Raw genomic sequence first — 27,223 nt, 5'->3', positions numbered from 1 at the left:
CCTTCTCTTCACCATCTGGTCCAACTCACAACTAGGTGGTGGTCAGTTAATACCTCCACTCCTTTCTTCATCTGAGTGTCCAAGACAAAAAAGTAAATCACTGTTGTTCGACCTAAGCAAATACACGTAAGAGCCACCTTATATGCAAACATGGTGTTTGTAAAGGCCAGCCCATGCTTAGCATAGAAGTCCAATAATGAACCAACACTCTGCTTTAGATCACTACGCAGTCCCAGGTAGAATCCTTTCCAAGAAAATGGAAAAACGCCACAATGATGATGCACAGCCGGGGGCTTGTAAGTGTCCCCACACCAGCATGGGCCAGTCTTGAAAAGGAGAGACCTGCTTTTCTCCAGAATCCTGGAGTAAAGTGATATCTAGTCCCATCCTGCGCTAGCTTAGGTCCCCGTTGAAGAGGTGACATTCAACATCTCAAAAATGAGTCTGCAATCCTCAGGGTCCACAGGTCCAGGCCCCTTCCTTTGCCTGTCCCCATGGGCACTGAACCCACAGGGCAGCAAATCCATGTTATTTTTTGTGCCTGACCAAACCCCATGAGCACAGGCCTGCTGGTGATTGTGCTAAACCATGTAAATAAAACTGAAATGCAAAACTACTGCACTGTCTAGTTGTTTGTCAAGGCAAATATTCAGATTCTGTCTTTAAATGTCTTTTAAGTAAGTGGGAGAGAATCAGAGCAGAGGTAAAAGCCACACAGCATCATCTACACTAGCTCCAGCTACTTTAGAAACATCCACTTTTTTTCCAGCTTCCTTAATCAAAAGAATATTTCATTGTAAGCAAAATATCATAACTTATATGTCTTATAGACTACTTAATTAAGTTAACAAGCTTCAAGCATTTTTTCTTCTGTGGTGGTGCAGTTTAATCTAACATTTCGTTATTCATCATCACTTCCCATTAATTCTTTAGCGATCAGTAAAAATGACATAAATTCGTCGACCTATCCATTTTGCTTTATTTTTTTCTCTTTTCTTTCCACCGGCCAAAGCAGAATACATAAATACATATGACAAATAAATAAAATTTCATCTTAATGGAACTTTAAAACCAAATAATAAATGTGCTCAAAAGCCCAAAAAGAAAAACCATAAATTGTGAGTCAGTGAGCCATGCATCTTTGACAGAACTTATTACTCAAGCCACTGTAAACTGGAGCACTGTGGGGTTTCGAGTTTATCTTGCTGTCCCATTTAGAACCTTCAGGAACATTGGGGTCCATCTGTAAAATTTTGGGGAAATTATTGTTGTATTTTATTCACAGTTGCTGCTAGCAGTGTTGGGGAGTAATGGAATACATGTACCGCCGTTACGTGTTTAAAATACAAAATATGAGTAACTGTATTCCGTCACAGTTACCGTTTAAAAAGGTGGTATTTAGAATACAGTTACTTTGTTGAAATAAATGGATTACACGGCGGTACTTCCCTGTTTCATATTGTGGCGGGTCAGGACTGTTTGGGTTTTGTTTGACAGCTACGTTCTGTTGTTCCAGGCGGCAGCGTTACGGTTGCCATGGTTACAGGGTGACGCTCTCTCTCTGCGTGTTTCCTGGGTGAGAGAGGCCTTTTTGTTGTTGTTGTGCTAAGCTAATAGGCAGAATGCTACAAGCATAGCTCTAAAGAATGTAGCATCATAGGCAGTGTAGTCCGTGCTGCAGGGAGAATGGACTGACATACACGTTATGTGTCTGTGAGCGAGGGAGGGAGAAAAAGGAAAAGTACGAGCTGTCATCGAGCAAAAACCGGAGCTGGAAGCATGTAAATATAATAATAACCACTGCAGCCAAGAAGAGAGCCTGACGAGCCCAGTTGTAAGTAAGCTATTAAGACTCGACTGTACACCGTGTTCGTGTTTTCCTCCCAAACAATAAGTTCCGTTGGAGCAGCCTTTCAACGCCTCTCTCTGTCTCTCGCTAGCAAAGTGACCCAGACAACAAAGTAAAGCTAGTTTTTGGCTACGAGCCCGACACAGAACCCACCGTATTAGCAGAGGTCCCTTTACTACGGTTCAGAGCCGCGGACCTTCAGTAACAGTAATAAATCACAGCAATAGTACATTCATGTAGTTGTAAACAGCATGATAATATATTAAGTAATCCAAAGTATTCAGAATACGTTACTCTCATTGAGTAACATAACGGAATACGTTACAGAATACATTTTGGGGCATGTATTCTGTATTCTGTAATGGAATACATTTTAAAAGTAACCTGCCCAACACTGGCTGCTAGTATAGATAGTATGGATCACTGGGGTTTGGCTGATACAGCCATAATCATAGTTTAGATCATCCTCACAGGTCATATGCAATTTATGCAAAGGGCAGACATACATTCTTTATAGTAGATCGTCTACCACTAAAACACATTTACATGATATGCAGGTTTGCAGCCATCCAGGTCATGGTGATCTAAGGAGCTTGGAAAGAAAAGCAATAATTTACATGATCAATCGAAACAAACAAACGAAACAATAACCTGCAAGTTTCTGCTTGTGTTTTCAGCTTTATTGCCATATTTTTGGTTCGTGTCTTCTCCTTACAGTGAAGGTATGCCGTATTTGTGGGTGGTAGAGAAGGTCCTCGAGGCATTCGGCTGCTGTGAATCTTGTATACATATATAGTATATGCACCACGCACAGAAACACAAGTGGGTCTGTTAGCAGTCAGCCATGCTTTTTGAAGAAGCAGCTCCCAGTCACTGGATTTACATCAGCGCTTGCTCAAAGTAGAATAAACCCCGATCTTATTGAGCACTTCAAGTGGTGTGTGTTACTAAATATCCTGCACTGGGAAGATAATAATAATGGATTGCATTTAGATAGCGCTTTTGATCAATCAATGGCTGAACTGTCCATTTAGCTGGACACTGAATGTCTTCACTTTCAGTCCAGACATGTGTGTTGAATTAGCTCATGTCTTCCCGTCTATGGGTAGTCGCAGGCTGGTCACCAGGTTGACTTATTTAGCTCCGCTGATGGTTCAGTCAGAGAAACAGGCTCTTCTTCTTTGCGGTCTTTATGCATTTTTTTTTAAATTCTCCTTTTTCAAATGCTGATTTCATCTGCTGTCTTTCACTTTTCCTACACTGCCACTCGTCTCTACGCCTCCACTCCATTTCTTCTCTCATTTCCATCACTTTGCTCTTGAAGTCCTTGAACGCTGCCTCTAATGGCCTTGCCTCAGACGTGGTCTCTTTCTCTCTCTCTGTCTCTCTGGGTCAAACAACCTTTTGCTCAAAGCTCTCCGCTACGCTGCGGTGCACTCGTTCGAAACAACCACTGCCTCCATCAAATATACTCAGGATGCATATTGCACTAATCAAAAAGAGACAGATGGGCCTCTTAATGTGATATATACCCTGCTATTTCAGCCTACACACAGATGGACAGAGCATCCATAAACCATGTTCACTCTGCGTATAGGAAATATTGATGTGGCACTGCTTTATAGTGGCAATATGGGTTTACATAAATGTTTTAGTGAAAAACATGATGTGTCTCCGTCACGTGCGCTCTGCTTCACAAAGTTTCCAAGATGCATTTTTACAGCACGTCACAGGGAAGGATGAGGTGCTAAGTATGATCTAAAGCGCCCTCTAAACTGTCTTTGTCATAGCTGACTGTGTTTGTGTTCGCCTCCACAGGGGAAGGCGTATGTGTTTGACCGAGTCTTCCCAACTAACAGCACACAGGAGCAGGTCTACAGCACCTGTGCCAAGCAGATAGTCAAAGGTGAGTCACATACATGTTTTTTTTGTCTCCATGACGTATGAGTGACACAACAGCTGAGGGGAAAACGACAGAGCACCTTAAATTACCATAATCGTGATATCCATGTTGGTGGTGTCACTTCACACCGACAATTCACTGGTGCATCCATTAGCACCTCCCTTACAAGAAGCAAGAAAAACTATTTCCATGACATGATGTAGTCACACGGCCGCATGTAGGAGCATCAGAATGCACTGATTAATGACATGCATGCTTATCATGGCGCAGCAGGACCGGCGTATCCAAGGGGCGTATAGATCAAACAAAACCATTACCTTCAACTTTTGAATCTTTTTCTCTTTCCCTTCCTTCTGTGTGCATCTCTTTATGTCTGTCTGCCTCTTTTTTCCCTGTTAGGGGCTCATTTTTCTCCCACCTTCAAAGTGAGTGTGGAAGTAGTTCTAGATGGGGCATGAAAAAGATTGATTTGGCAGGCAAGATTACTTGTAGGTGAGATTACCATGCAGGCTGAGAAAAAAGGAAATAAAAAGGCAGGATCGCTTTCAGCGCGAGGTTGAGAAAAATTCAAGGTAGGCAGTTAACGAAAGAAAGGCATGCGATAAGAAGTTAGATTTGAAATGCATCGGGGGGGAAAGGTAACAGAGGGGGCAAGCTTGGTGAAAGCAAAGAGGTTTGGAGACCATATAAATATTTACACTTTCTCCGTTTTCTCGTCTTTTTTTGCCCTTTTTGCTGTTTTTCTTTCACACTTGTGCCGTGGGGTTCTTTGCCCTTTTCAGTGTCTTTGTCTCAGACTCGTGCTGACTCTTCTCTTCTGTGTTTCCTTTTGTGAAGGCCTCTGTTGTTTAGCAATCTAGTGTCCCGCTGCCTTCATTTCCTTTCAATAACACATTCTTCAGTGTTTGCTCTTTTTTGTGCCACACTTCTGCGTTGTTCTCACTATGGCCAGCGTGGAAACAAAGGAAGACATGAACAAGAAGCAGCAACACATGAAAACGGGAGAGAAAGAGGGTTCTGCATGGTTACAGCTGAGAGCCTTTGTGATGTGTCTGTAGTCAGCTGACCAGTGGCTGCTGGACTTCTGGGATGAAATGTTTTTCTTTATCCATGTTTGACTTTTACCACAGAGGTTTATTGGCCTCTGTCAGCACTATAACATCCAAGGGTGTATTTCTTTATAACCTCAGCTGGAGTGGAGGCGTTCTGCTATGGCTTCCACTAAGAAAAAGGGAAATATATCTGTATTTACTCTGCACTTCGCTGACTGCCTCCTGGTGACATTAATGCTGCAGGAAGTTGTTGTTTATTGTGTGTAGCCACAGAGGTCGTTCGGCACCTAACCGAGCTTAAATACCACGTACCCCACAGAGCCAACAGGCTTATGAGGCTCAGATCAATCTACCTTTTGAGCAAAGGTCAAAGATATTTGTATTTCTCTGGGAACTTCCTGTCTGTTTTTTTTGTATGCCGTTTAATTTCTGTCGCGATAAAACAATTTTATCATTTTATTTTTTCATTCACTGCTACTCACACTGTGGAAACCTTGTGCACAGATTTAACAAATGTGGGTGAAGCAGTGAGAAGCCCAGAGCACAAAGCGCCACCAAAGCTTACAGAGTTTCTGCTTGCTGAATGCTGGAGGGCAAACTGGCTCTTTTAGGCAACTCTGCTTCAAGGTTGAATTCAAATCAATCCGACTTTCTTCACGGCTGAAACAACAGGCCCTCTTATAATTGGTAAGAGGGCCTGTTGATAAGGGTATAATTAGTATAACTGGTATGCAATCACACAACCTCTTTGACTGACACCTTGAGGTACACAGAGTTGGCAGGTTGGCAGGTTTATTTAGATTTGAGCAAATTCAGTGTGATAATCTTACTATTAAAGGGGACCATTACCATGTTTCTTTTCACATTCATATTTTCATTTCTGGACTCTACTAGAGTAGCTTTTCATAATTCATCGCTCAAAAATAATCCTTTTTTATTTCACAAAGGGTCTTGGTGACTCCTCTCCGTTCATCCGTCCTGAAAGAAGCCTTTTAGGATGACTCGCTTCATATCAACTCCTGACAGCCAGATCTTTGTATCTGAGATGACCATATTACAGAGTCTCCCTCTCTGACATCATGTAGAACTGAGGATAGAAAACCTAACAGTTTAAAACAGTGTTTAGAGCAGCGTAAAGCCTGGCACACAGACACTAATGTCCACATGAAAAACAAAGTGAAAATACTAAACTATGTGTCACAAACCAGTCGTGTGGTCTGGTTGGACTTGTTCTTATATAACGCTTTTCTACTCTGTCCGAGCACTCAAAGCGCTTTATACAGCTAATTCATTCCCCCAATCACACAAGCACTTCTAAGCTTAACTGCTAAGTATCTAACATTCATACATTCACACTCCGATGGGTGCATCGGAGAGCAACATGGGGTTAGTATCTTGCCCAAGGATATTTGGCATGCAGACTGGAGCAGCCTGGGATTGAACCACCAACCTTCTGGTTAGTGGCTGATCCGCTCTGCCACCTGAGCTACAGCCACCCCATCCACCCGTCATGTGAGCATAAAGATGATGCACATAGTGACGCCAAATTAAGAATTTGAATTAATCCAGGCCTTTATGTCTTTCAGACATGTTTGTGTCATCTGGATTCATTAGATAAATAAAGATGGATATTATCTGCATAGCACTGAAAATATATGCAGTTTTTTTTTGCCTAAGGGAACTCCACGATAAACTTTTGTAAGGGAAGAAAAGGCCCCATTTACGTGAACAAATCAGAATCAGATTGATGAGATTCAAACCCCTGCAGTTTATTTTCTTTAAGATCAACAGTTTGTTATAGTCTCTGTATTAAAATGTTCAACAGTATCAAGTGCACTGAAGTCTAACAGGACTAGAGATGGACCGATCCGATATTACGTATCGGTATCGGTCCGATACTGACCCAAATTACTGGATCGGATATCGGTGAGAAATAAAAAATGTAATCGATCCATTAAATATCAAAAAAGCACCTCACAAAACTTGCTACACGGCGTAACTCGGCTCATAACCGTAGCACGTTGCAGCAATATGCATCACGTGATAGAGAGGCTGTGTGTATTTGTAGCCTTGCTAGCAAACCAGCATTTCATCTCCGAGGAAGTTTTCCCAGAGAGAAGTAAAGCAAGTGTGTAAGTTCATCTCTGAATGTCTGTAAAGCATTCCCATGTTAAGCTTAACAACAGATATTAGGAGCGACTGCCTCTCTCTCTCTCCTGTTGCTACTTCAATCGTGAAACGGCTTAATGATAATGCTAATGCTTAGCTGATCGGCTTTTCTGTCGCGAGTCCGTCTCTCTTCTTAGTTTTTGGCCCACTTCTCACCAGAAAGAGGAAACCAGCGGCTGAACAACAGCAGCACTATTAAGCTTGATAAGCTGTTGTTAGAATTTATTTAATATTACTTTCTACACCAGGATCTTTTTCTACGTAGCTGACGGCTGGTAACTGTGCAGGGGCGGATGTAGCAAAGTTTAGCCAGGGGGGCCGATAGGGCATGAACAGGGAAAAGGGGGCACAAAGACATACTTTTCTTTCTTATTCTCATTTAAAATGTCGAGCTTTTAATAAATACTTATCTGACTCTTACACCCAAAGTTTTAATCTTATGTAAAATGTATAGAAGTCCATTACTGTATATAGTAACTGTTGAGTCTAATATACCCTAGTAAGCTATAGTACTTTTTCCTGTGGGAAGGTACCATCTGTGCAGTCTGCAATTGTGTTAAAGAAAGATGTTGAATCTATTTAATTATTCTTGAAAAATAATTTATTTCTGTGCATTTTTCCCCCTGCATCAAATTAAATTTGATTACATCGATTAAGCATCAATAGGTGGAGGGTGGTTTGTTTGTTTTTTGCTGGGAGTTTGCAACCCTATTAGTTAGGTTGCTTAATATTTCTGCTAAGTACTCTTTAAAATACCAGAATAGGGAGGATTGAGTAGGTTTAAGTTTATTAGATTGATCAGTGTTGCTGAACTATGAAATATTTTGGGCGCAGTGTATTTTTTACATACAGGTATAACAGAATAGCTTTTGTGTTGTTATTTATTTAAACTTGAGTATAAACTTATACAAAATGCAGCAAGACATTAAAAAAACATTTTATTGATTAAAAAACACACTATATCGGATTCATATCGGTATCGGCAGATATCCAAATTTATGATATCGGTATCGGACATAAAAAAGTGGTATCGTGCCATCTCTAAACAGGACACAGAGATTCGTCCACTGTCAGCGGTCGTAGGAAGTGCCTCCGACAGTGTGACATTGTAACTAGTAACTAGTGCTGTTGATGAATTCCGAAACCTAATTGAACCTTTTCACATAGATGATTCATCTGCAAATGGCCATGCAGCTGTTTGCAGGTGCTCTTTTAAGAATTTTTAATATAAGAAGCGGTGACCCAAAAACGCAGATGAATGACTTAGGGGCTGGGGGAGGGGCACAAAAGCTGAGCTCCAAGGCTTTTATAGGGCACTGGCACACTGGGCCCAGGTGTTCCCAATGTTGCTGACAATGAACGAACCGTGGTAGTGGGCAGGAAGAATGGACCTCGGGTGGTGAGGGTCCTCACAATACAGCTCCCTTTCTTTGTGTACAAATACACTTCCAACCACCAGTAGATTACTTTGGCACTGAGGATTTGAAGGGTAAGCCAGGCATAACAGGCTGCTATCATTTTTTGGTTTCCACATATGTGACTCAGGATAGAAATTTATATCTGTTTATATTTTTGCACCTGTTCTCTCCTGCCATTCTTTATTTTCACACTCTTTACCTATTTTATTTCTTCTCTAACGTGCTTTTGTTTCTTCTTCCTCGCTTCAGATGTACTGGGAGGATACAATGGGACTATCTTTGCCTATGGGCAGACTTCCTCAGGAAAGACACACACCATGGAGGTACAGTGCTGCTAAAAAATTCAAAAGATAGCCCTCTCAATGTGGCACGTGCGAGCACAGAGATACATGCACATTTTCCTCCTTTTTAAACGCCGTCTCCTCCTCTGCCTGTCCTGACTTTATGTCTGCCTCCGTCATGGCCATCATTCTCTATCTTTCTTTCTCAGCCTCATGTGGAAACTAACCTTCTTTACAACTCTCTGTGGGAAACAACCCTGTTCGCTTTCAAGTCAAAAGCCTCGCTGCTCTCCTTTCTTTTACTGTTCTATCGACTTTATTCGTCCCAGGGTCTGCATTTATCCTGCTCTTCACTTACATGTCTCTGTCTCATTTCAATCCTCCTTTAGGGGAACCTTCACGATCCCCAGGGAATGGGGATAATACCGCGGATTGCTGAGGACATTTTTGAACATATATTTGCCATGGATGAGAATCTTGAATTCCACATAAAGGTTGGTGTGGATTCTGACGTTTGTGTGTTCAAGTTTGCTTTTTTACCTTACGTTTGCTGTTAGATGGAATATATTCAGTAGAAATACAACTTGAAGCTCTGATGTAATCCTCACATGGATGGGTTGAGTGGAATCAGCCAAGCATCAATGAATCATGATAAATAAACCATGATCATCCCACAGCATTTTCCCTTTTACATCACAATCTTATAATAGAGGATAATACCTCATCACAGCCACAGCAGATTATTGCAGCATTTTGTATTTGAACAGTGAGCACCTATCATCCTCCTCATTTATCTGCATTGAATTCTCTTTCTGTATCCCTGATAAAATATTTGCTATCAAATGTTTTTTGTCTTTGCTGCAGGTCTCCTACTTTGAAATCTACATGGATAAAATCCGGGACCTGCTGGACGGTATAAAACTGAAATACAGCTTAATTTTGTTAATGCTTTGTAGTTTTCTGTGTCACAACACAGATTTAAAAGCTGTCTGCTCACACACAGATGAATCATGTTTAACCGTTGACATTTTAAGACCTTATTACTTAAAGTGTTTGAACCCTATGCAAACTGACAGGCACATCTATAGCGATGAGCCACAGCATTAAATTTACTTGCCTCTTTTTGAATGAGATGGATATGTGACCTCTGACGGTGTCCTACAGCGTGTGGCACTGGGATACAAGCAGCAGAACTTTCAAGCCCTCTGGGCTGGTCGACCTCAGTGGTTGGGACTTATTCCAATGCATCCTGCAGCTGCTTGATCGGATTGGGATTTGGGGAGCTTGGGAGCTGGTCAATACCGTGGGCTCTTTATTATGTTCCTCCAGCCATTTCTAAACAGTTCATGTTGTGAGCTGTGGAAATGTGGTGGTGGGAAATGGGTGTGAGACAACGATTACTTGGGTGGTATTTATCAAAGCAATAATAAAGTGAATCTCAGGAACCAAGGTGTCCTAAATTATCAAGGAGATAATCTGTGCCAGTGTTTTTAATCTTATGGCTAATCGCTTTATATTTACGTTTAAGATATTATTCCGTTGTTGTCTCCCATAGGAGAAAATCATCCTGGGACAGGCAACGACTGCATCACAGAAACAGACAAAAAGAAAATGGGCACATTTTTAGTAAATACAGATGTAATTATAATAAATACCAGTAGAAAAATAATAATATTATTAATCCTTTATTTATCCAGGTAAAAAATCTCATTGAGATTAAAAATCTCATTTCCAAGAGAGACCTGGCATCATGGCAACAAAAGTCACATACCACATAGGTATCTAACATTTAAAACAAATACAATATCCCATACCAACATGTGTAAAATATACAATAACAGATCAAATTAAGAGTACATTAAAAACAATCACACTGAGTAAAAGAGCTGTTCTCTCGTTCCTTTAAGACAGACTTAAACTCTCCCAAGGTAACCAATTCTGATCATTTCAGTTCCTTCTGCAGATTATTCCAGGAAGCAGGGGCAGTGTATTTAAAAGCCTTTTTCCCCAATTCTGTTCTGATTTTTGGGACAATCAATTGTATGATTTTGTTCGAACGAAGGCTGTATTGGTTGTGGATTTTACACATATAAACACATAACAACAACAACAATCTTTATTTATAGAGCACATTTAAAAACCGGCGGTATACCAAAGTGCTTAACATAAGAGACAGAGAAGTAACACGAGTATTATAAGGCCTTAGCAAAGTATCAAATATCCTAGGTCAATGCCACTAATACACAGGAGTATTTGTTGTGCCCTTAAACAGGGGAAATAGTGAGGAGAGGTGAAAGAACGGCACAGACACGCAGCTCTCACTCTCACTCGTCTGTATTGAGTTTCAGAAGCTAAACAGATAGTAACAGAAAACTCTTCACACAATACGGCGGAGTAATAGCGAAAGCTAGCATACACAGTAACAGAGATTAACTGAAACTTCTCAGCCAAAAACAGTCCGCAATTCACATCTTTCGCTACAATGAACAACGATAACAACGTAATAATCAACAGTAACACACATTTATACAGATTTGTCCATGACAGTTACCTTAAACAGGGGAAATAGTGAGGACAGGTGAAAGAACGGCACAGACACGCAGCTCTCACTCGTCTGTATTGAGTGAAGGAGGAAGCGCGCGAACCCACCTACTGGAGCCCTTAGGCATTACCAATGGATCGACGCACAATCAACCCAGGCAAAACTTTCACTACATATCTCCCTCTATATTCCCACTGCATATTCTATTCGAAAACAGTCAAAGCAACAAATAAAACATTAATAAAGGCACCACATGAAACGTAAGGATGTACAACTTCAAAACTAATCAAATTTATGATCCACCACATATTATAAAATGCATATCAAAATAAAAACATAATAAAAGCACAAGCCATAAAAATATGTATAAGAAAAAATAGAGTAAGTCTAAAAGTCAGCTGCGAGCATTAACAAGCAGGAAAGGCGAGATTAAACAAATAGGTTTTTAACCGTGATTTAAAAGATTGGATGGAATCAGACGCCTGGATCACAATCAGAAGGTTATTCCACAACTCCGGTGCAGCCAGGGCAAACGCCCGGTCACCTCTAGACTTCAGCCGAGATCTAGGCTGCACCAAGAGTAACTGAGTAGATGATCTTAATGCTCTGGCAGGAACATACGATTTAAGGAGTTCCTTAAGGTAGCTCGGTGCTGTGTTGTTGCTAATTTTAAACGTAAGCAGCAGTATTTTAAATAAGATGGAACCAGCCCCAGGAGAGATTTATAGATAAAGATCAACCAATGGGAGAGTCTGCGAATATGCAAAGATGGACATTTAGCAGCAGCATACAAAGAACAATGATAAAAGAGTTACCTCAAAGGCTCCCGACTTCCTGTCCTACACAGTAAAAAAAGAAAGAAAAACAGAAAATGTTCTGTGACTTTTCTGCCTGTATTATCATTTTTAATTATCTTTTTTGAGTGAATTAATAGGGGAAATTCTTGAGAAGCTAAAAAAAGAAGGCAACTGGACTTCTTTAGGTTTGTGATGTGTTTTCTGTGTTGAGTTTTTCATTACTCCGTTTAACTGAGTGAGGGTCCACCGAGTGCTTATAGCACAAAGTGACCCCAGATCTCCTAACAGAGGTCAGCTGAAATCCTGTTAGCCTGCTGAACAGTGGACCGTATTAAAAATGTCTCGGGGAGTCAGGAGAGTTGTACCCGTGATTTCTCCTGATGTTTTAACTACATATAAATGTTGAGGTTAACACTTATAGTCCAGCTGGTAACGCTACAACATAAGATGGACTTTGCAGTACTAATGCTGCAAACACTAAAAACTTGGATTCTGTGGAGAACACGAAGACGCTGATGGATTCTCACACAAACACACGTTGGTGCTGTTTGAGTTGACACTTTTATAAATATAAGCTGTGAAGCTATCAAGGAAAAGAAGCATGCTTTTTAAATTATTCCGCTCTTGTGAAAAGGAACATTTATTATCACGCCCTCGCCTCCTCGCTTTTCATGGCCTTTTAATTTAAAAACCGTAAAATTAAACTGATCTGTGAAGTTAAATTGAAAAAGTAAACAACCGCACTGGCTTCCTTTATAGCTTCGCTTTGTTCTATTTTCCGTATACACCCAGAGTCAACTCAGCATTTCGGCTCGTAGTCTTATCGCCCATATACAACCCGTGTAAAATGATGGAGAGGCCAGGATAGAGGGGTGTGATTACATCTTTAATGGAGCCAGAGACAGTGGTGAAAGCCTCCATCTGTATGCAGGGGAGTCCACAGTGCCTGTGCAACATTTAGACTCTGAACAAAAAGAGTCAACAAGAAGCCAGATGAATGGAGGCAGGAGAACAACAACCTATGGGGGGAAATTGCTGTAGGATGAAACCACACAAGCACACGCACTAACAGTCTCAAGGGAGAAAACGGCCTCCACAATCTGGTGAAATTTAATTACCGACATGATAAGACTTTCAAATGTGCAGTGACTAATGCACGAATTTGGGCCAGTAAGTGCCCTTGCCAAAAATTGGTATTTTGTTCAATGACATTATCTGAGGCACGTGCTTAACCTCTCACTTTGACTTTATACCAAAAATAAGGCTTCAGTTCTTTTGAAAATATTCATAGCCAGGCCCTCGAGTATTTTTTCACACAGAGGATAGAAGCTGACTCACAAATATGAAGGGAACATAGTCAGGTCTCATTATAGTTGTGCTGAAAGGAAGAAAACTTCCATGCAGATGCTTATTTGCCCAAACACACACATGGGCAAACACTTACGCACATGAACACACACGCTCAATCCTCTAGGTAATAAAAAAAATATGACATCTTCCATTTTTTTCTCCTCCTAACACAGTGACAAAGACGAATCTGTCAGTGCACGAAGACAAACACAGAGTTCCTTATGTGAAGGTGAGTCACCTACAGACGCGATTCAGTTTGCATTTTTCTCTATTATAAAGATGCTGTTTTTGTTGTTTATGAGTATAAGAATAGATCAGCGTGAAAAGATTGACATGTCTGAGACTGACAGCCAGCAGCTTGCTAGTTTTCCCAGTTCTGGCTTAATCAAATGATAAGAAAATAAAGTTATCTGCTCACCTAGGGCTCTATAATGCATCATCACACTTAACTTTACTGCGTTTGTGGAAATGACTGCGCTCTGGTTGATCTCGCTCAAAACCTGGAGGCAGTCAACATGGAAAACCCTCAAAAAAAGAGGGAAAACAAACAAATAGAATTTTTATGTAGGTACAGAGGAACAACGCTGACTCTTTCTACTGTTTCCTGACATTATTGAGAGTGTTGTCAATGTTCTCATCTAAGCTGTCTTAGTCCACGTTAAAGAAACCACAATTATTAATACTGGCTCTGCGCTCATATTTGTGGATATTACTGAACGTATATTTGATTTCCTGCTTCGCTAAGGGCTGCACTGAGCGCTTTGTCACAAGTCCCGAGGAGGTGATGGATGTGATAGATGAGGGGAAGGCCAACCGTCACGTTGCTGTCACCAGTGAGTCACACTGTTGATTTTCCTGATGTTGTGACAATCACTCCGTCAGACACTTTATGTCAGACTTTTTTTCCCCCTTCAAAGTTTCAAGATTAATGTGCAAAGGGGAGAAATGCATGGCGAGGTATGAAGTGAAGACTTGAACTTGAACTAAATTGAATGAACTTTTTGTTTGTTCTTTAGACATGAATGAGCATAGTTCCCGCAGTCACAGCATCTTCCTGATTAACATCAAACAAGAAAACGTGGAGACTGAGCAGAAGCTGTGTGGGAAGTTATATCTGGTTGACCTAGCTGGCAGTGAGAAGGTAGGATGAATGGGGATTTTTCTTTCAAAAACATTAGAAGGAGGGCTATAAACACCAGACGTTTGCTGTTGACAGGGGTTTGAAACACTGGGGGCTTTGAAATTGTGTTTTCAGACATCAAAGAAGCTGATGAACAATGCATTAAAGCAACTAAACCTGAATCTTTATTGCTTTGGATTGCTCTGATTTCTGAGTTCCACTTTATAGAAAAATTCAGAGGCTGAGAGCTGATTCCTAATCTGTAGGGTTGTTTCAGTCTGTCGCAGATGCATTATCAGGGTTACTGTTTATTCTGAAAAATAACAAGTGCTAAATGGCGCTTTCAGACAAGATAAACATCAAACTGATGGGAATCAAAGAACAACAAATTCATTCCACTTTTAAAGGTCTTCTAGGTGAAATCTGAGTCAGCTCAGCCCCATCACACCATCTATAAAACAATCTATCACCGGGACGTAGGTCAAATGCTGGAAAATACATTAGATGCATCGCTAAACCTGGCTCTTGGCTCCTTGTGTTGATAGTATTGGTAGAAAACTTAGAGCGTTAGATTGCAGTAGAGTCTGGATAGATGTTGATGTCTGTGGTTTGTAGCTGATAAGTGCTGATAGTGCATCTGTAAGTTGTCTTGGTCCTCCCTGGGGCTCAATAAGTAAAAGGCTCTACTCCAGCAGCTTTTTAGGCTTTGGTACAAAACGTCATTGACTGGACTGAACAGGAGCCTGACGTTTGGTCCACAGAAGGCTTTGATAGGACGACTTGCTCTCCTCTGTAATTAAGCTCCTCATTATTTTGCCGTAAATAATTGCATCCCATGGCGATTATGACAGACTAGCGTGTGCCTTTCCTTTCAAAGTGTGGAAACCTTCTGGGCTTGTCAGTGTTTCTGTCTGTTAGCAATTAGCTGTGCATGCACAAATTCTTCATTCTGATGCTGTGGAAGTGCTTTTTATTGCAGTTTTATTGCAAGACGGATTTCTAATAATTATTTCTGTGTATTTCTTTAAAATAACAGTTACATTTGAACAAATTTACTCATATTTGATTTTTTTTTTATTATTTCAAACTTGATTTTTCTACAGTTTGTTGAGCTGCATGCTGCCATTTGACATTTTCGCCATGCAAAATGTCAATTATTGCAACAATTCACTGAAACAAATGAACTGAAAATGCACAGAGTGAACCCTCTCACTGCTAAATTACACCACAGTGTCAGTGCCACCAGGAAAATAAACATAATTTCCCTGCTGATAATGTTCTTTACGGACTAATTCCTCCTGTCTGCGGGTGTATGTGTGTCAGGTCAGTAAGACAGGCGCCGAGGGAGCGGTGCTGGATGAGGCTAAGAACATCAACAAATCTCTGTCGGCCCTGGGGAACGTCATCTCAGCGCTGGCTGAAGGAACGGTACGGTGGAGATTTGTTCCAAGGTCTATCATTAGCTTCATGTTGTTTAAACATTTTTTCCCCCAAACCTGCAGTGAATTAGCTGAAAGTATTAGACGAAAACAACCTAAATTTCACAAATTAGGTAATTAGTTTAGTAGCTAGTCAAGGCCAAATTACACAGTACAATAAATCTGCTGTGTGTATCTGAAGATAGCTCTACAGGGTGGGCCATTTATATGGATACACCGTAATAACATGGGAATGGTTGGTGATATTAAAGTCCTGTTTGTGGCACATTAGTATTTGTGAGGGGGCAAACTCCTCAAGATGGGTGGTGACCATGGTGGCCATTTAGAAGTCGGCCATCTTGGATACAACTTTTGTTTTTTCAATAGGAAGAGGGTCATGTGACACATCAAACTTATTGGTAATGTCACAAGAAAAACAATGGTGTGCTTGGTTTCAACGTAACTTTATTCATTCAGGAGTTATTTACAAGTTTCTCTTTGTTCACAGCCATTGACATGTCGAAGAGGTTAACACGTGAGGAGCGGATTGAAATTGTGTTGATATCTGGTGAACGCAGTAACCGGGTCATTGCAGCAGATTTCAATGCAAGACACCGTACGAGACCACCCATCTCCCATGCTACAGTTAGCAAACTGCTTGCTAAGTTTCGTGAAAATGGTTCAGTGTTGAATTTGCCAAAATGTGGACGCAAGAAACTGTCACTAATGAAGAAACATCAGTGGCTTCATTCAGCAAGAGCCAACAGCGTAGCACTCGCCGCATGTCACTGGAGAGTGGCATCAGTCAAACATCCCTTCGGCGGATATTAGCTACTCACAAATAGCACCCTTACAAACTCCAGCTACTGCAGCATCTCAACGAGGATGACCCAGATCGGCGCACAGAATTTGCAGAATGGCCAAAACAAAAATTGGAACAGGACCCTCAGTTCATGCAGAAGATTTTGTTCAGTGATGACGCAAACTTTTATGTGAATGGTGTTAACAAACAAAACCACCGCTATTGGTCTGACACTAACCCACATTGGATGGATCCTCCAAGACTGTCTGAACAACAAAAGTGATGGTTTGGTGTGGTATATGGGGCACAACGATAGTGGGCCCATTCTTCATCAATGGAAACCTCAAGGCCACTGGATATTTTAGATTGCTACATGATGATGTGTTTCCCTCTTTATGCACTGAAGCTGGCACGTTCCCTGAGTTTTTACAGCAAGATGGTGCACCACCACATTATGGGTGCCAGGTCTAAGCATTCATAGATGAACAGTTTCCTGGAAAGTGGATAGGTCGTCGTGGGCCAGTTGAATGGCCCCCAAGGTCTCCCGATCTGACCCCCTTAGACTTTTATCTTTGGGGTCATCTGAAGGCAATTGTCTATGGTGTGAAGATACGAGATGTGCAGCACCTGAAACTACGGATACTGGATGCCTGTGCTGGCATCTCTCCTGCGGTGTTGCTATCAGTGTGTGAAGAGTGGGAGAAGAGGGTTGCATTGACAATCCAACACAATGGGCAGCACGTTGAACACATTTTATAAGCGGTCAGAAACTTGTAAATAACTCATGAAAGAATAAAGTTACGTTGAAACCAAGCACACCATTGTTGTTCTTGTGACATTACCAATAAGTTTGATGTGTCACATGGCCCTCTTCCTATTGAAAAAACAAAAGTTGTATTCAAGATGGCCGACTTCTAAATGGCCACCATGGTCACCACCCATCTTGAGGAGTTTGCCCCCTCACATATACTAATGTGCCACAAACAGGACTTTAATATCACCAACCATTCCCATGTTATTACGATGTATCCATATAAATGGCCCACCCTGTACATCCAATATAAAGGAATAGCACGCTTTGACATTTTGGGAAAAGCATCAGTTAGATTAGCAGTTTTGTATTCATACTGCAAATACTATCAGCATCTGGCTAGCTAAGCTTGAGATTAAAACTAGGAACAAGCTGGGTCATAAGCACAAGTTGTAGCGAAACCTATGTATTTATTATTATTGTGTCACTGCCAGATTCTACTTTTTAAAGTACTCCCAAACCCCAGCTGTGTAACATGTGAGATGCAGTTACACTGAAGTATTTGCCGCTGGAAATAACAGCAGTGCACCCTGAATGAAATCCACACTGTTGTCTTGCAGCTGGGTTGGATGAATGCTTGCAGAAACATGCTAGCTTGTTAGCAGATAGCCGTCCCTCCTCACCCATAATTCCCACCGCTGCTACAGCTGGTAATACAATCCAGTCGACCCACTCTTTTCAAGCTCTGTCGTTATAATTAAAAAACTCCCCGTCTTGTGTTATTATACGCCTCTGAAGGCTTTAAAGAAACAAGCTGAAAAGGCTTAGGGAACTCTTGGTAAACTTAAAGGAAAGGCTCTCAGGCTGTAAATGCCTCAGAAATCTGTTAGAAATTCTGCTGCTATTCAGTCTTCTGAGCAAGGACAGTCTTTTTGAAAACATTTCAAGTGTTTAAAAGGTTATACTGTCAATTATTTACCAGAGAGAGAGAAATCACCTTTTTCTTTGTTCTCTCCTGATGCAAACAACACATATTTTTAGTTTTTCAAAGACAGACGTGACGGTGCAGCAATTCAGCTTTTCAATCCTCTCGTTTGTCTTTTTCACTGCCCGTTGCTATCTTTAATTCTCTTTCTTCGCTTCTTTTTATCTCTTTGTAGAAATCCCATGTGCCATACCGTGACAGTAAAATGACTCGCATCCTACAGGACTCGCTGGGCGGGAACTGCCGCACCACCATGTTTATCTGTTGCTCTCCCTCTAGCTACAACGATACAGAGACCAAATCCACCTTGATGTTTGGCCAACGGTAACGTTCTTCCATGCTAAGTAGCCATGAACGTCTGCGCTGCGAAGCACAGCACACATTTGCGTCTCTCTCAGCTGCAGTCGCGGGGATGTTTTTGCTGAAATGTGCTCACCTCAGATATGCTGTTCACATATTACTTCCTCGAACTTTTCCTTTGACGAAGTTGCTTTAGAAGCAGGCTTTCTTTTGTTTTGTAAAATCTGTTTTACCCCCCTCTTCAGATAGGTAAGCTGCATTCATGGAGTCTGATTTGGTTTGCTTGCCAGATTTCCTCTCTTTACTTGCTGTCGACTTAGAAAAAACCCCACAGATTGAAAAGAAATATCCTGAAAAGGCTTTTTTGTGGACATCCAGCCTTTCCCCTACCATTGAATTGAGACTGACATTGGAGTGTTGGTTGAAATAAATAATGTATTACAGAGCAAAGGCAGTTAGAGAATTCACAATGGATGTTTGACTTTAAAGATTTGGTCTCTTTTCTCTTTTGTCAGAAGCACTAGCTGTACAGTGCCAACAATTATCTATTTTAAAGATTAATAGAATGTATAAGAGATACTGTAAAACGACATTAAATACATCGGCCCTGTAGAATTCAGCATATTTTCTCAGAAAAGCCTTTGAATGGACACAAAGGTCAACAGTGTTAGGTCTGCAATCCTAGCTTAAGGTCATTATTGTTGTTTCATTCATTATTAAAAGTACAGGTTTTATGGGTGGACTGTGTATTTATGCAGAGCATAAATAAGTCATGACCACTTTGTTCAGCATTCAGAACATATGCCACTTGATGTTTGATTTTCAGCATTTCCCTATCCAAACATGTTATCTATATTCTGATGTGACGAGACTCTGGATAACACCGTTTGTCTGACTAATGTCAGGATATAATTGAATACAGACAGTGTTTTCTCACTGAAGTGTGAAATGAAGGGAAAGCCACTGAGTGCTGCGGGTGTTTCAGCTGTAAAACCACATATTTTTGTTGTATGTCACTATGCAAAAGTCTTGAACCACCCTCTCGTTTCTTTATATTTTGCTTCCAAGGAGCCAGACTTTCAGCATTTTTGTTAAAGTGATCTTGAACAATAGTTCTCTGGGTTTTCTGAAGGTCTTTCTGAAGGTCTGAAGTTTTTCTTGGACATTGCCTATTTTTTAATCCAGTCCTTGAACCCCGTCATTTTCAGGGGTTAGTTTTTTAAGGGTTTTCCTTTTTTTTCTCCAAGTGAAGTAAAAAAAAAGGAAATAGAAGTAAAAAAAAAAAACTACCTACAGCAGATGACCAGTATCCAAAAGTAATGTCCTCAAGAAATGGGGAGGAAAAAAACTAGCAAAGATCTGACAGGACCTGAGAGAAGCATCTGGTCCTTCAGTTGATTTGTCCACTCTTCACCAAAACCTCGTCAAAAATAGTGTTAGTGTAAGGGCAGCTGTCATTTCTAAGGAAAGGAAACAGGGGGAAGAGGCTGATGTATGCCAAATTACAAAGAGCTGGACTAAAAACCAGTGGCAACAGGTCTAAAGGAGTGTTTTTTATGTATGTCGGTATTTCCAGTGGAGTGGGGTACAATAGTGAGTATCTACAGACATTTGTAAACACTCTGTCATGTTTTGGAGGTTAATTTCAGCGAGTGGTGTAGAGGATCTTACCGGTATTGATTAAATTATGAATGCAGAAAAGTGCCATCGGATTTTGATCCACCATGCAGTGCCACCTGGAAAGCATCTGATTAGCAGCACCTTCATTTTTCAGCACGGCAATGATTCCAAACACACTGCCAAGTATACCTGTGGAAAACTATCAGTCATGGACTGGCCTCCCCAGAGCCCGGACCTCAACGTTACTGAAGCAGTGTGGGAGCATCTCGGCAGAGAATGGAACAAAAGGCAGAAACATCCAAAGTAGAGCTTTGGGATGTCCTTCAAAAAGCCCGGAGAACTATTTCTGAAGACTACTTGAAGGAATTACGAGAGCTGCCTGTGAGAGTTTAGTAGACGAACGAAGACGTCAAAGCAAATATTGACCTTCAAGTTCATTAATTAAACAAACATAATTGTTTGCAGTGGTCATGTTTCAGTCACTACAAAAACAAAATCTAAAGCAAGACTTTTCTGTGAATTATTTATCCTCCCATAAATACTCTACCTTATATGATAAGTGCTGTATATTTGATGTGAATATGCTTCAGGGGGGTTGATACATTTTTATATTTTAAATTCCTTCCTCTTCATCATATCCCTTTTAACCAAAGTTGGAAGAAACCCAATTTGCATACCAGTTAATGAGATGGAAACATATTTTCATCGAGCAGCTGCGACTGGAAACTGTTTTGACAGTTTCTCTGTTCTCTTCTGTTGTCTTGCACTTTCCCTTTTCTCTCTCTCTTATCTATATATTTTCCTCTTACCCTTCCTTTCCTTTCTGTCTTCCCTCCCTCACTGTATCCCTCCAATTAGAGCCAAGACCATTAGGAATACTGTATCAGTGAACCTGGAGCTCACAGCAGAGCAGTGGAAGAAGAAGTATGAAAAGGAGAAGGAAAAGAACAGGTCAATGAAGGAAACTATTCAAAGACTCGAGGCAGAGCTGAACTGCTGGAGGAACGGTAATACTTGCACTGATATAAAAAACACTTAACATCATCTTCCCCCAAGAGACGGTAAAAATAGTTGCCTGTGCATTTTGAGTTTATCAGTGAGAACCATGAAATGCATATATTTTCAACTGCGCTAATGCCAGAGACTGTGTGGGGATGTTTGCTGGCCTCTTTGTTCGAGACTAGTGAACGGATTGCACTGAACATGTTCACGGTCTCAAGAGAATTAATTACTTTCCCACTAATATCAGTTGCAGTTTATGTTTAGTTCTAATTAGCAAATGTTAGTATTATAAAAGGTGAAAATAGGATGGTAGAAATGTAATAAAGCATGCAAAGCACCAGCATTTAGCTCAGAGCATCAAAGAACTGCAAGTGTGGCTGCAGACGTCTTAAATTACTCCTATAAAAGAAACAAAAAGAGTGAAAATTGAGTGCTGGTTTAAGCAAATGATTGTAGATCTTGATCTTTAATCCTTTTTTTAAAAGATTAACTGCCTGCCATACGGTAAAAAGAACGATGGTGTTAAAAGATGAAAAGCTTGTGCTCCAGAGAGATGATACTCCGGCCCAGAAAACACTACTTTTCTGAAAAGAAGAGCCACTGCAGTGCATGTCCTTATCCCAGTCCCTTTTCATGCATGGAGGAGTATTCACTGACAGGAATGAAAATTTCACCAGCCCGCAGGCTTTATTTTGCAGCCTACGTAAGTGCAGATTTAACCTCATTTGATATCATCTGAATACCTGCCAGGGCAGATATGGGACAAGGGGAGCCAAACAGACTTGCTGGACTTGTGCCCAAAACGCTTAAAAATGCCTTCTTCGTTATTTTTATTCCATATTATTCAGAATTTTACACTTTGCATAATTGGATTCCCCCTGCACTGTATCGAAGGCAAGACATGATTCAGGCCTTATGATTTATGAAACCTTATGCATTAGTAATCTTCACAGAAGCGAGAGCTAATCACATCTACAGAAAAGTCATAACTTACACCGGTCTTCTCACATGTCACGCACTCACTCATAACTGTTTCAGTTTGCACACAAAAAAACACAAGTATACGAAGCATCGTAGGCACACGCATTTCCCGTTAATTACACTTGCACGCGCGTCTCTTTTGTTAGACGAGGTCTTTTCGAATGTCAGCGCTCTCAGTTCTAGCGATCGGTTGACATTCAACTTGTTTAATGAATCTTTTCCGATGTTTTTCTCCTAAAGATCATTCCCTCGGAGCCTGACCTGAATTTTAAAAATGTTGCAACAACGATTTATCGATCACCTCTTAGTGAAAATAATTTCTTTCATTCCTTCACCCCATTCTCCTTCACACACATAATCTTTTCCTCGATTGTCTTCCAGTCTCCCACGCAATTCAGTGCTTTTAATTTCCTAATTAATCATTTTGACAACATCGTTGCACTCACTGCCCCCATGTTGTTACCCACCTCAGGGCAGGAGCTCCTTCAGAAAGATGCTATTGACCTCCATCTTGTGCCGCATGCCCACAGACAGGAACGCTTGTCTCACACAATAAATTTCATTCAATTGCAGAGCAGGAACTCCTGTGGTGTGCAGTAGAGACACACACATGCAGGTCTTTGTCACAGTTAATTTTGTGGCTACTTTTATTGATTAGTACACCGTCAAGTCAACAGGTGGAGCTCAAAGTGTCAGCTGGGTACGTTGTGAGATTACTTTGAGCATATTAGCGTTAGAATCACTCCAGTTCTTCGTGTAATCACTCCTCTACTTTAGAGCTACCTATCGTGCTTTTAATTAGTCAGATGAGTGCTGTAGTGAAGCCTTGTAGAGGCAGACGTAGTCAGCTTCTGAAATCAGTCAGCAGTAACACAGAAAGTCTCTTCTTTCAACTGCATCAAGATGTTTACACATACATGTCGGAGAAAAGTGGTCACTGCAACACAGAATCTGCAATCCTGTTCAAAAATACCTCATTCTTTCTCAATTTATGTCTGTTTTTTAACCCTAAAAAATACAAGCACTGGACACTTTACTAGGTACAGCCCTCCCCTTTTGCCTTGAGATGACTTAATTATTCATTGCATAGATTCTACAAGTTGCTCGAATCATTCATCAGAGCTTTTGGTCCATATTGACATAATGCCGTCACACACTTGGTGCAGGTTTGGCAGCTGCACATACATGATGTGAATCTTTGTTCCGCTACCTCTTAAAGGTGCTCTGTCGGATCGAGATCTGGCAAATGTGGAGGTCAATTGAGCATAGTGAACTCATTGTGATGTCCAAGAGGTCATTTTGAGATGATGCTTTGTGACACGGTGCATTATTCTGCTGGAAGCTGCCATCAGATGATCGATGCACCGTGGTCATAAAGGGTCAGCAACAATACTCAGGTAGGCTCTGAATGATGCTCAATTTGTAGTAGGCGGAAAACATCCGACCACATCACCACGACCAGCCTGAACTGTTGATACGAGACAGGATGGATTCATGCCTTCATGTTGTTTCCACCAATTCTGACCCTACCATCTATCACGCTCGTCGGACTGCCAATGTTTTTCCAGTCTTCTACTTAAGCCTGTGTAAACTGTAACCTCGGTTTCCTGCAGTGGTGTGGTCTTCTGCTGCTGTAGCTCATCTGCTTCGAGGGTCAAATGCTCTTCTGCATAGTCTGGGATGCATGAGTGCATTTCCACATTATTATTATTTTTCAGACCATCCGATGTGGGATGGAAAAATGCACTCTGAAAACACTCAAATCAGCCCGTCTGGCACCGACAACTCTACGCTGAGATGCTGCTGTGTGATTGGCTGACTTAAAAACTGTGACAAAAAGCAGTTAAACAGGTGTACCTAACAAAGTGGACAGTGACTGTAATCACTGGACATACTTTACAGCTTCTCTCTTTCCATATAAAGTAAACTGTGTTCAGTAATTCATTATGTGACAGGATCATATCCAGAGATGGGCAAAAAAGTAATCCGATTACTTTTTTCAAGTAACGAGTAAAGTAAGGGATTACTATTACAAAAATGGTAATTAGATTACCGTTACTTTCCCGTAGGAACGCTGCGTTACTGCGTTACTAAAACCGTGATTTTTTTTGCGAGAATGTCTCATGACAGTGACGTATTTTCTGCTGTGTTTTACTTGCATCTATTTGAAAGACTGAGTGTAAACACACAAAAACAATATTTTATGTGCTGGAATGTGCAGAAAATAGGTTTAAATATTAAACAAATTTCTTCCAGTCAGAGAATGTTGCATATAATTAAATTTTTTGCTTGATGCATAAAGTTAAAAGATTAAAACTAATAAAACAAGTTTTAAAAAGAGACTTTTCCATTTGATTACATTTTGTATGATGATTATGTAGAAAAAGTAGAATTGAGCTGAAAGATCTATCACTTTATCACCTATTCAGGTTGTAAATCGTGTTTTTAAAAAGTAACTAAGTAATTAATTACGAGGGATGCAACGATACCAATTTTTTCAAACCGATACGATACCGATTCTTGGATCTGAGTACTTGCCGATACAGAGTACAAAAAACGATACTTCTACCACACACACACACACACAAATACAATTAATTGGAAGACAGGTTTTATTATATTTCCTGCCGATAAAAAAGAAAATCTTAATAAAAATGACCACAAAAAAATTTCAAGTGAAAAATAAGCACTTCTGTTAAATTATTGCAGAGTCTCCACATTGTAATTTTACAAAATATCACTGAACTATTGTCTCGAGCTTTCAGAATAATAAATAAACACTTCTGTTTGGAATAAAATAAATACAAATTAGGTTTGCAAATAAAATAAACTTTTAAATTATTGCAGAGTGTCCATATTGTAAACAAACAAACAAAATAATTATTATTAAATAAATAATAAAATATAAAAAATTGTAAAATAAATAATAAATAAAATAATAATTGCCCCCCCCTTAGTGGCCAATCTAAAAAACTACAACAGAAATGACAAGCCACCCTCTGATTAATGAAATAATTTAGTATCGGTTCATGGTATCGGTTAACTTTTACCAGTATGAGTACACACACATTTTACAGTATCATCCCTATTAATTACTTTTGAAAATAAGTAATCAGTAAAGTAATGGGATTACTTTTTGGGGGAAGTAATCAGTAATTAGTTACTGATTACTTTTTTCAAGTAACTTGACCAACACTGATCATATTTAATAACATAAGAATCCCACTATTTGTTAAATGAACAGACTGAAGTCTTTCACCTAACCTTCTCCTCTCACTGTTTATAAAGACATGTCATAAACCTCTTTACTTCCAAAGGAGGGCACTAAGCTTGCAGGCCAACATTTTACCGTCCCCTCCACGAGGTGTAGAGTTTGCGTAATTATTTCTCTCACAAGCCAACTGACACTTTGATAATATGTATGTTGTGTATGTATTGTATTTTGCACTGCTGTTCAATCAGATTATATGGTAAAGAACACTCATTTTTGGCACATTGCATTATGCTTAGGGCACTTACTAAACGAAGGATTAACCTACTAATCACATTTTATGCATTTATCCTTACGGTAGAATTTGCAGGAGAGATAAGAGCAGCACATTTTCAAAAACCTGAGAAAAAATCTTCCCTTGTGTATAGGTGAGAATGCTGCTGTGCCGGGGCAGCTGTGTGAAGGATCTGAGGATGCCCCCCTGGTTCTTCCAGAATCTGAGGAGTCAGTTCTTGACGTATGCAGCCCCTGCACCCCCTGCTCTATTGCCTCCTCCATTGTGGTTCACATCTCTGAGGAGGAGAGGCAAAAGTACGAGGAGGAGATTCGCAAGCTCTACAAACAGCTGGACGATAAGGTAATGAACGAACAGTGCACAAGGATGATTTGTGCACGGATGTAGAGCTCCTCAAGCACCACGGCTTTTCTGTAATGTTATGCACACATTAATTCAAAGACTGTGTCATGCATATATTATTTATGTTAATGAGTTCAGGATCATACACATAGTAGTGAGTAATGTAGCAAACACAGAGGAAGTAGTAACTCTGAAAAGTGTTAAAGCTTTAAATTATTTAAGACTTCTGCGTAGACACGCGCTTTTATAATGTGTCATTTTATTTTTTCATTACTAGATTTTTCCTTTAAATATGCAGAAGCATATACTTATGGAACGCCAGGACTGCCATAATGAATTAATTAAATACACCATTAAATAATTAATTAAATGTGGCAATAATTAATTAAAATTGGAATTAATTAATTAAATAAATAGTTATGACACATGTAATTAATTAATTATTGACACATTTAATTAATTATTTATGTATTTCACATTTTAATTAATTATTGACACATTTAATTAATTAATTATTGACACATTTAATTAATTATTTATGTATTTCACATTTTAATTAATTATTGACACATTTAATTAATTATTTAATGATATATTTATTTATTTCATTTTGGCAGTCCTGGCACCTGGCTCTCATCATGAATTAATTTTATCTGTCAACCTCACCCATCAAATGCAGGGGGCGGGGTTAACGCTGCCCATGCAGCTTCTCTAACATTTGATTGGTTGCCATGCAAAGTAAGTCAAAACAGGTCGATCCTAGATAATCGATTGCTTGTGTAGACTTGGGCCAGCCAGGTATCCCAGAATGGATTTCAAATCACAGGCAGCAATGTTGGTGGTGTAGTTTTAAAATACCCCGTTTTTCTGTCACCAACTACACTTTTAACAGTGTTTTAGCTGCGAATGTCGCGCTGTAATCTTCACATGTCCGGTCAGGTTGTCAACATAGAACATGTTTGCAAAGGTGCTCAGATGTTTTCAGAGATTTCAGTAGCTCTGCTAACAGTCAGCATGCAGAGTGCACCGAGGGGG

General features: G+C 40.2%; 1 protein-coding gene across 6 annotated transcripts in view; it reads left to right on the top strand.

Annotated features, from left to right (window-relative positions):
• The window catches only part of kif5ab (kinesin family member 5A, b), an 88,886-nt gene that overhangs the window by 18,671 nt on the left and 42,992 nt on the right, over nt 1-27,223 (top strand). For 5 of the 6 annotated variants that reach the window (XM_085159486.1, XM_085159485.1, XM_085159484.1 and 2 more), the window contains exons 2-12: nt 3,668-3,755; nt 8,641-8,714; nt 9,062-9,166; nt 9,537-9,585; nt 13,535-13,590; nt 14,107-14,194; nt 14,378-14,502; nt 15,805-15,909; nt 18,613-18,761; nt 21,216-21,364; nt 25,980-26,188. In XM_085159486.1, the coding sequence (XP_085015612.1) occupies nt 3,668-3,755; nt 8,641-8,714; nt 9,062-9,166; nt 9,537-9,585; nt 13,535-13,590; nt 14,107-14,194; nt 14,378-14,502; nt 15,805-15,909; nt 18,613-18,761; nt 21,216-21,364; nt 25,980-26,188 (1,197 nt within the window). Of the gene's footprint in view, nt 1-3,667; nt 3,756-7,887; nt 8,463-8,640; nt 8,715-9,061; nt 9,167-9,536; nt 9,586-13,534; nt 13,591-14,106; nt 14,195-14,377; nt 14,503-15,804; nt 15,910-18,612; nt 18,762-21,215; nt 21,365-25,979; nt 26,189-27,223 lie in introns of those variants that run through there. The other variant, XM_085159487.1, reaches the window with a different exon arrangement.

Source organism: Neolamprologus multifasciatus, chromosome 5 (assembly GCF_963576455.1).
Source record: "Neolamprologus multifasciatus chromosome 5, fNeoMul1.2, whole genome shotgun sequence".
Lineage (NCBI taxonomy): Eukaryota > Metazoa > Chordata > Actinopteri > Cichliformes > Cichlidae > Neolamprologus > Neolamprologus multifasciatus.
Note: the sequence above shows the minus strand (reverse complement) of the source record. Positions and strands in the feature narration are given on the sequence as shown.